The sequence below is a fragment of the Geospiza fortis genome, unplaced genomic scaffold (assembly GCF_000277835.1).
Source record: "Geospiza fortis unplaced genomic scaffold, GeoFor_1.0 scaffold219, whole genome shotgun sequence".
In the NCBI taxonomy this organism is placed as follows: Eukaryota; Metazoa; Chordata; class Aves; order Passeriformes; family Thraupidae; genus Geospiza; species Geospiza fortis.
This window is the reverse complement of record NW_005054376.1, coordinates 638,700-649,514: the sequence shown is the minus strand read 5'-3', so window position 1 is coordinate 649,514 and position 10,815 is coordinate 638,700. Positions and strand designations below refer to the sequence as shown.

At 38.7% G+C, this 10,815-nt stretch overlaps 1 protein-coding gene across 1 annotated transcript in view; it reads right to left on the bottom strand.

Moving 5' to 3' along the window:
- CDYL (chromodomain Y like) overlaps positions 1 to 8,305 on the bottom strand; it is a 63,696-nt gene extending 55,391 nt beyond the window's left edge. Inside the window, exons 1-3 of the mRNA XM_031060222.1 lie at positions 8,237 to 8,305; positions 4,566 to 4,640; positions 2,550 to 3,216 (exon numbers count right to left, since the gene is read on the bottom strand). Coding sequence (XP_030916082.1) covers positions 2,550 to 3,216; positions 4,566 to 4,640; positions 8,237 to 8,305 — 811 coding nt within the window. The remainder of the gene's footprint in view (positions 1 to 2,549; positions 3,217 to 4,565; positions 4,641 to 8,236) is intronic.
- Between the last annotated feature and the right edge of the window lie 2,510 nt (positions 8,306 to 10,815).

Here is a 10,815-nt window from a genome sequence, read left to right as displayed (position 1 = left end):
ACATGAAGGTGCATTTCTGTGCAATGAATACCCCTCATGATATATGATTCCCGAGGTCGTGCTGAAAATGTGATGAGGTGTCCATTTAAGACTGAAGGAATGTCCTGAGTAAGGAGCAAAACAGGATCCTGAACTGCAGCAGCCCCATGCAGGGGAGGGAAGCACCTATTTACTACACTTTTAATGAGTTGCAGGGTGAAGTTAAAAATAAAAACAGCAAGGAGAAGAATGCATCTTCAAGGAGTGAAAAGACAGCAAATGTGTCAGCTCAGGAAGCTCCAAGGCCAGGAGAGCTCTAGAAGACAGGGCTGTCGCTTTGCTTCTCCCTGAATAAATCCACTCAGGCCATGCATAATGGCTGAGTTGGAGCCTGGGCTTCCATGAGAAAGATATGTCAAAGAAATCCTGAAAAGTTAGGAAGAGAGACTGATGTCAGATAAGTGCAAAGTATTTTGGAACATTTTTTCCAAGTTTTATAATCACAGAAATACTGCATTGATGGGAAGGTTACCCCCAAAAGTGTCGCAGGTGAACAAAATAAAACCCCAATAAATAAGGATATTTAGCATCCATTTCCCAGCAGATAGACACAGCTCAGCTAGGGGATGGGAGTGGTGCATCAGGGCAGACAGGGAAAGCCTCAGTTAATGCACTGATATGCCTCCAGCAGCAGACAGAAGGTGGAACATATTGTGTATGTTTCATCAACCACATATTGTGACTATCTCCTTGGCTCTCCTTTAGGATCTACACCTTTAGGATCTGGTGAACACGTAAGTGTGAGAAAACTCTGGTATTGTCATCATCCCTAGAGCCAGTCAACAGCTTTCCTTGTTAGCGGCCCAGACAAATGCCTGCAAGAGTTGAAGGAGGTCGTGGCAGTTGAGGAAATTTTCACACAGCAGTGAAACAGGAACAAATCTCACCCAACACCTTCTCTGTCACTCCCCTTCCCCTGCAGGCCTTTCTGCTTCCATCTGATGCCCTGTAACTGGGCCCTTGCCATACCACTATTACCAAAGTGAGAGGTTGGTGGGAAAGATTTAATCTGATCTACCCAAAAAGATCCTTCATGCCCCAGGTGTTTTTCTTGGATGCCATGAGGCAAAAAAATGAGATGCCAAAGGCAGAACTTACCAATCACTTCACTAGGAACCCTGCCATACTCCAAGATGCCTATTAACTATCATAAAACCATCCCATGCAAAAACACACTCCTCTACCTCACCTACTCAGAGAACTCTCATCCTGGCATCTCTTGCATCTTCCCCTTCAGCTTTGTTTACATCCTCTGAGATTTGCATTCCTTCTTTAGCCCATGCAAAGCAAGAGATATTCCTGGCATCTGTGTGTGCATTGCCATGGTTACTAGTTCATCTGCAGCAAAATGGGTTGGTCCATGACCTGACACTGCAGTTCCAGGAACACATTCCTCCCCTGTCCACCACTTCTCAACCTCTCTGGCTGCAGGTGTTCTTTTGGAAAATCTCAATGCAAGCAACAGTGGGGTACCAACACAAACTCTCTCAAAGTCTCTAGCGCATTTTTTCCCTATCCAGTGTCTCTAAGTGTGTTTCTTGGCAGGTCCAGTCCTTGAAAAATTCCAGACAATTTTTCCAGCAAGCTGCCATCAATAGCACACCTGCACATTTGACCTGCTGCATTTTATTTGAGGGTGCAGTCTTTACTTCAAAATTTGGACTTGGAAATTGAGCCTCCAAAGCCTGCTTATGAGAACACTTGTGACCACACAGCCGAGTCTGTCTGGGAAGAACAAACGTTTGGGGCACAACAATAATGACCAAGAATTCTTAAACAATGCTCTCAGCTGGATGGGGGACAAGGAGCTCCCTCCTAGAAGAGCAGTTTGGGTTACTTTGGTGTCACAAATTTTACAGTACAAATTGAATTAACTGTGACCTGCTTAGATATTATCAAGCCAGACATCACTCCTAAAAAAGTGTTCAATACCGAATGAGGTATAAACAACAAAATATTGATAAAATATAATGAAAATAAATTTCAATCCAGGCAGAAGGCATATATGTATTTCCACAACTGCCTCAAATTTTCACAGAAACAAAGCTTATTAACTTTGTTTTTTAAGCAACATCACTCTCATGGGTTTTTTCCCCAGGCAATATTTACAACAAAATAAATATATAAACTGTTATGAAGAATCCTTGCTCACACCATTCACCTCTTCCCATAATTAATGTGTCTAATATTCATACCAAATTTGACCAATTTATACAAACTTAAAGCAATGATGTAATATCTGGAAATGGTACACTAAATATGTGTACCACACAATGTCGAGGCAAACACAGATGTATCTGATGGTGATTCCGAAAACACAAGTACCAAGGAAACCAAAAGCTGTAAAATTAGAAATGGATTTGTAGTTATATAGTCACGTAAAACAAAGTGAAGTTCTCCAAAGTTGATTTAGCGTGGCTGAAACAGTGGGTAATTTGTCTGCATCTCAACTGCAAAAAAATTCCAGTCAAATGAAAAATCACCACCAAAATGATGACTTGTACACCTACCTTTTCCATTTATTGTTAATGCTGATGCAATTGTGGCTGTTACTGGCACTGGCAATTGTGGCACTAATGGATGTATCCTTGGTCGGCTCCCCATCCTAGCACGCTCTGCACCAGGTCCTAACAATGCTCCCACAGGTTTTTCTGCTGCTACTTCCGGTGCTACAGAGTCATCCTGATCTTGCTCTATATGGTCTATTTTATCTGGGCTTTCATTCTGGAAGCCATCAACTGTTGTCCGGCTCTTAATTGGACTTTTGGGCACTAGGATTTTAATACCTGATTTTGCAAGGTCCATATTTTTACGTCCAGAAAGCGATGGTGAATTGTTTTTCCGGAACTTCTGTGTGGCAGAAAAAAGTTGACTATTTTTTGACTCGTGTTCTTTAGTCATAACTAAAGTTTTAGAAGATGTCTTTGAAAAAGAACTATTGGTAGACCTAGAAATTTGTTTTCTGGCATTATTTGGAGAGGTCCTGTTTGTCCTGGTTAATGTGCTTTCTTTCTGCTTTTCATTGTGGCGTCTGTTAAATTCATGTATATATTCCTCACAATTGACAAGGTGCTGTTCTGGCTCCCAAGTATCATCTTCGCTGTCGTATCCTTTCCATCGCACCAAATACTCTGTTTTTCCTTTCTTGTTTTTCCTCTTGTCAACAATTCTCTCTACCTGTTAAAAATCAAAAATAAGCATTAGGCATGGGGAGATAGACAACTCAAGAGAGTGCCCTGCATGCAAGTAATTTTTTAAGTCTAGACAGATTATAAAATAGTCTTCTAGTTTTGTAATCTGTACTATAGTTCTATAGTATTACAGTCTTTCACTGCTGACTGGAAATCCCTCGCTTTAAACTTTAAATTATTACTTTTATCTCAAAAACATGTTCTAGAATATCAGAATTGTTCTTCACTAAGTATTTTGCATGCACAAGAATCTGAATATGACATCTTAAAACTGACAATCAGCACTGGTCTCAGAGAAGCTCTTGCACCAACTTCAATGTGAACATGATTTCCCTCTCTCAACATAGAAGTCATGTTTAAATATGCTGTATAAATACAGTGTGTTTACCTTACCAAACTTATCAATTTGATATTGTTTGAATAATTTGCTTGCTTAGCACAAGGCATATGTGAGAATCCCTCACTTACAATGAACTAACCTTTAGCTACTAGGGACAATATGGAACAGCTTAGGAACTGGGGCAAATTCAGGTGATTGTTTTAGAGATTTCTTGTGAAAACAGACTTTGTTTTTGCCAGAGCCTTTGATACACATACTTGAACAAATTACCATGCCTCACTTATCTGCAAACAGAGATGATATTTATGTCACAAGTATTAAGCATGCACATTCTACAACTGCATGTGGAACCCATGGGCTGGAAGAATTCAGGCACTGGGGTGAAGCAGGCAGGGCAGACAGCAGCAGCTGCAGGGACAGAGGCTCATGCCTCTGACTAAAACTTATGCCAATCATGCTAATCCTGTGGAAAGGGAATTCTTTTACTGAAAAAGATATAAGTGCAAAGCTAGTCTTAGGGTTTCCCCTTCTAATTTAATTTTTTTCTGCCCAGGCTGATTCTTCTGGTAAATCCTCCATCCCACTTCATTCAGTTATGGGACTGATACAGCTTTCTTACTCATCTCTCTCTTGTTTTTGGCAATAAAAGAAGGCAGGTGTTTGGGACCGTTATTTATTAATTTAACTCCCAGCCCTTCATGAAAAAAACCATGCATAGAAGCTGAGATCACACCTACCTAGAAGAATCTCTGAAGAAAGAGTGACATTTACAGGAGTGGCGTTAACCCAATGGAATGTCTACAGAACAGTTTAGAAAGATGTATGGTGCACATATAAACAGTGTACATATATCACACGACTGCTGACAACAGATCCTCTTAAGAGTGCATCTCAATTTTACACATGGCATGCTATCATAATGTACTCCCTGGTTTTCAACAGTAAGGTTAAATGATTACTATTATTATAATCTCAGCAGCAACATAAGAACATACCCTACAACTGCATGTGATACCCTGCAGGTGTTGTACTGTGTCATCAGGATGTTGCTCAGCTCTGTCTGCATAGGTCTTAAAAAAACGCAACCAAATCAACACCACAAAAATAAGAATCAAATACAAACAAGCTCCACTTTTGCCTCGTTAATCTGCTCAATGCATTCTAGAGAAAGATATGCAATATAAATTGTCCAAATTTTATTTAAAATCTTAAAATACATTAAAACTATTTTTATTATGAATATTTAACTTTCTAGTAGTTACTGGGATTAAAAAACCATGCAGCTAGAAAAATGAAACCTGTTTTTCCACAAAACTATTTAAAGACAGCTTAAAAGAAAATGCAATTCCCAGAATTGGAGAAAGTCACGGCAGAGAAACATGCCTTCAATTTTTTCTTAGTAGAGACTGAGTAAAAAGACCTTCAAATATTAAGTCAGAAATGTTAAATTAAAAACTAAGAACAAAATCATGAATCAAACTTCCTATCTTGTCAAAAAAGCAGTTACTGCTAGTCTTGCTTATTCTCTCTGCCTCTCTTGACCTTCTAAAATAGACCTTAAGAGCACGATTCTCAGAGAAATATCTCTACTACTACCAAGGTATTTTTATTCTCTAATACAAAATCTTTATAATGAACAACATCAATTACTGAGCACAAAGTCCTACCACTGTCTTTCAGTACTGAAAGGCCACTCAGTAAGGACATGCCCTTTTCAAGTAGGATGCTATCCCTGTCATCCAAAAAACCAGATACCTTGCAGAGATAATAGATGAAGTCTAGAACAAGAGACACAAAAATCCATTCTTAACCTGATGATTTATGGAGCAAGCAGAAATGTATAAAGAAAACAGTTATATTTAGCTGTATTGTCCAAGCCTGCAACAAAGCCTACTTTGATTGCTCTTTTTGATTAAAAGGATTTTTTTGTAAAGCTTCATTTTTTTCTTGAATACATCTTTTGTTTTATTTACAGCACAAAAATTACAACAATTAACCTGTGATACACAATTTATCATGCAGATTCAGAGCTTTGTAAGGGACTTCTTTTTTTGCATTGACTCGGTTTGGTTAGTCTGACTCCCTTAAAAGCACTTGACAAACTGCTCAGGAATATTCTGCCTCAATACTTCTGCTGATGGTAACAGCTACGTAAGTGTTTCTCACCCAGAGCTGGGAGCAAGATACATTCTTTGCCATAATCACACTAGAAATGCTGACTAATACTTTGTGACAACTACCATTTTTACAGTGTCCCATGCCCTGTCCCATACCATGGGCTAGTACGTATTTTTAGAGATTAAAAGGTTCTGCATTGCAGGATTAACCATTAATGGTTAGTTTTCAAGTGTTGTAGAAGAATCACAAGAAAAGACAAAATAACATAAAAAAAGATAAAACAGGTGTGAGGGAAAGTTAACAGGCAAACCACCTGGGTGGCAAAAAAAATAACATCTCCCAGTTTATTTTAGCATGCTAAGTTATCACTTTCCCCACCTGGGGGGTACTGATCAATGACACTCAAAAACTCAGGCAGCAGAAGAACTGACAGAAAAACAATGAGCCATTCAGAGGTATGAACAGCTCAGTAAATCCAACACTGAAATGCACAAATTTTAATCCCACCCACCACAACTATACCTGAGATTTCCCATCAGTAAAATGTTAAATTTCCCTTCCTTCCATGAATGTGGTAAAATTGGTTTATGCTTGATCTCCCTCCCTGAGGATTTTAATTGCTTTTATTAAAAAATTATACAGAATTTACACTCAAAAAAATTCCCAACAAACAAACAAACAAACAAACAAACAAACAAACAAACGTTTGCATGGTTGCAGGCTGAAGTGCTGTCTGGCTACAGCTGCACCAGGTGAAAATGACAACACTGCAACTCCTCCCTGTCCTGTGCTCAGAGACAACAGCTCCTCCCCATCTGTCAGCACAACTTCTTCTGCAATTATTCCCTAACGTAGTTCTGTCAAAGTGACCTGGTTTAGATATTAAGAATACCTGAGTAAATGTAGGCATCCTGAAATAACTGGTTTGGAGAGCAGCCATATATGCAATATTTCCTGACACATCTAAGAGGACTGCAACTTTCAACAGAGGACAACAAACACCTATAGGCTGGACTGGTCCAGTAACCTGATTGTCAGGAAAAGGACATGCATTCTTAAACCCTGATGAAAGCTCCTTAGTTCAGGTCACTAAAAGTAAGCATGAAATTCAAAAGAATATTCTCAATCTAAAGCACTATCATTTGGGTACATTTGTAAACTCAATATAAGGCATGCTCTCAGTCATTGTACATATATGTATATAAAAGATCATACTTTGAACATTTGAAGAAACCAAACTAAAGGTACATCTGTCGGGGGGTGGGAAGGCAACAAAAACCAGAAAGACCAAAGTAAACAAATGTGGGCAGGTAAATATTCCATGAGTACTGCCTTGTTTATAATAAATCCATTGTACATTCCCATCATGTTCCTTTCTGTCCTCACACTTGTGTCAGGCTAAATTAATTTCAAGTTTACAGAATAGAATCTATTGGACTTCATACTCTACCTGTTGTCTGTAAAATATAGGAGAAGGCCTTGTTTGGTTAGCTGAAGGCTATGTTTACATTACTGTTTTTGTTCAGAGCAGTAGCGCAATTTGGAAGCAAATCTTTCCCTCCTCTGCACTATTCCCACTTACTGTGGAATGGTTTTATTCACAGATCAGTTTTGGCATACAGGATGTGGATTCTTTATGGAGAAATATAAAGTGGAAATGGGAATGTACCAATGCAGCTGTCACACTTCAACCCCTAAGGGGGCACACAGATCCAAGCAAGTAACACCTCCGAACAGTTTCAATACATGTAGTGGCACGGATATTTGATCCTCGGGGGCATCACTAAATCTAGTCCAAAATAAAAGTGCTGCACAGCAGAATATGTAGAGGTGGGGGCCACAGCACCAACTGCTTCACTCTACTGATTTTCTCCACTTGAGCCAAATCACTTCTGGAGATATTCCCCAAGTCAGAGACAGAAAGCTAGAATAAATGCTAGTCTTACATGACATATGTATGCACTGCAAGTGAACAGTCACCCTTTCTTAACTTGGAAACTAGTTCATACACAAATGGGACCTAAATGACTGCCCATAAGCAATCAGCAATGTTTACAAGTGGTTGTATCTTCCATTTATTAAAATCTTGCAGAAGTCAACGATAAACAGTATTCAAATACTTCTTATTGCAAATAAAATAAATGCATTCTACATGAAAAAAATCAACTAATAAATAGCAGCATACCACACAAAAACCATTAAGTGCCACGTTTTGCTTAAAGTAGTTTTGGGGAAACAGTTATTCAAAAAGGTATTTGATGAGGGTGTCAAAACACACCTGAAGGTCTGTAAAATGAGCACTAAAATCTTATTTTACACATTTTAATAGAAAATACATAATTTCCCATAGGATGACTTAAGACCAAGTCAGAGTATTGCTCACTGCAGTTAGCACCAGCAGGGAAATTTGAAAAACAGCTTAACACATACACATAGAATATCAAAATCTGTATAGAAAAGAATGTAAAAAACCAATATTGTATGGCTTAAGATCAAATAGCATCATTAAGAAATTACACTAGGATATCATATAAATCCAAGAGTTCACCTTCACTGCAGCTTCACGTTGCTCCATTGACAGGAGCCTGGGAGAGCACACACAAGGCTGCTGCCACATGCTCCGGAGCTGACTGATTTGATTAGCAGAACAGACTGATTGGATTAGCAGCCGATGAATTGCTGTAAACTGAGCTGCTGCATCCTTACAGCATGATTGACCCGAGTGTCTGTGCAGCACAGGACTGGCCGTGGTGAGGCTGTATTACATATATATGGTTCTGCAAGCCAGAGCTGTACAAAGTAAATGTGAATCAGATGCGGGCAGATTACTGCCTTTCTGTCAAATTAGCTTCAGCAGATGACGCAGCTTTTGTGTTGCTTTTGTGACAGCTCTGCAATGAGGGGTGATACCTGATCTGGCCCAAGGCCTGACAATACAGAGTCCACCAACTCGACTGTCTTCCGGCAGTCGGTACCAGCAGGATGAGTTCACACAGGATCATCACTCCCCAACCCACAGCCACTCCCCACCACCTTTGGAGGCAGCACCGTGTGCAGAGGTTGGAACACATTCATGTCTATGAGCAGGAGCATGTCTATTAGTCCCTTAAGGAACTAATGCATTTCTTGTGGTCCTTCATGCCAGCAGTGCAATAAAGAGAACCACATAGCTCAACCCTTCTTTCAAAAAATTAACAGCTGTGCCAAAACAAATATTAAGATTTCTCTTTTTCCCAAGCTCTATTTCAATCAAAGGCTGTCAATTCCTTTAGGATTCCTGGACACAAGTCATGCAAGAGCTAACTCTGTAACATTCAATTAATATAGTGGCCTGCGGGTTATAATTCACATTTTAATTTACCCTCTATATAAATTTCTAATTGAGTTGCCTATAAAATTTCAATTGTCCCAGTGAAGCTCATTATTTATCATCAGCTTTAAGTTTTACATCCGTTCAGGGTCTTAGCAAAGACAATAGACAAAATAGTTTAATTACTACACTCTCATCAATGCCAGTGATTCCAGGGAATCACAGCTATGGTGCATGCCATGCCTGGCTGCACAGCCACCTCCTAAAAAAAACATTTCAGGAAGTTTTATACCTCATACATACATTAAACAAACTAATCACTGTATGCACAACTCCTTTATGATGTATTCAAAAGTGCAGATCACAATCACAAAGCAGATATTTGTAAGAAGCCTTTTCTGTACAGGACATCAGGGAAACGGGTGTGGAGGGAGAACCTGTGACAAAGTCACTTTGCTTTAGAGAATTAACTCCCTGGATAAACAGTTTGCCTGAGACTTACTTCCTCACAAGTCATCACTGATGATTGATGCTAAACTATCAGCATCACAGATCTTTCCAGATATAATTTACAGAGAAACAGTTACAACAGTTGCGATGCAAGTTACAGCCTACTGCAGAATTCATCAACTGCTTTACCCTAATTATAGTCACCTAGCTATTGCAAGAATGGTTAGAAAATCTTAATCTCATTTCATCAACTCACTGTTCACAACTGTTCTAACCTTTTACTTACACCAAGGTAAGACAGACATACACTTTCTACTTTGCATAAAAGCAGAATGAAAATCCATGCAAAACTGATAATATCTGTACAAACATAATATAAACAATTAGCTGCAACAATGGATTCTTAGCAAACACACACAGTTTTCCTCCTTTGGAAATAAGAACAAGTAGTATCAAATAGGCTTATCATCTTGAATGGAAAAGGTCCTAATCAGAAGAAACTATTAAAAACCACTAGCATTGAATTTAGGATACACATTTTTGGCAGGCAAAGCTATTACGATGTTTACGTAAGTAATACGTAAGTATTACGATGTTTATTAAGTTACTAAAAATTTTATCATTACTAGAAGATTTCAGCATCACCCTCATATAGAACGCCAAAGAAAATTCTTCCTATCTTCAATTCATTTGTAAAAACTACATGTTAGGAGGCAAATCCTGAATGTTTTTTTCCCAGAGGTAAATATTCTGTCTGCACTTGTCAAATTCTCTTGCTTATATCTCTCCAGTGCAGTACAAAAAGTGAAGGTCCAAAACTTGGTGCTACCAATGGTTTGCTAAATAAAAAAAAAAAATAGAAAACTGAATGTATACTTATTGTTGGCAACTCTGGCAACATGAAAAACTCTCAGCCAAAGATACCCATATTTTGGGTGTGATAATTTGTGAAAATGTAGAAATAATCTAAAGCTACCTCACAGCTTCCACAGCTTGACAACTATTTACTTAAAGGATAAGGCCAACAGAATTATTGTCACTTTGTCCTTCAGAGAGAATAATAAAGACTTTGTCAATATTAAGCATCAGGACCACGGACTTGCTTTCAAAGCAGGAGGAACTGGACCTTCAACAGTGCTCAAGTACAAATGACTGCTAAAGATTCAAAATATTTTATCTAAAAAGAGTGTCTTAGAGAGTAGGTCACAGCAAAACTGCACTCCAAGTGTCAGAGAACACCCTGTCACAGCTAAGCAAACTTCAGAAATGGAAATTGTAACAGGAAAGAGGAGCAGAAAAAAGAAAATCATAGGAGAGTTGAAGAGTGAACTTGGTATGCTGTAGTCAATTTATCAAATTTCATTTAA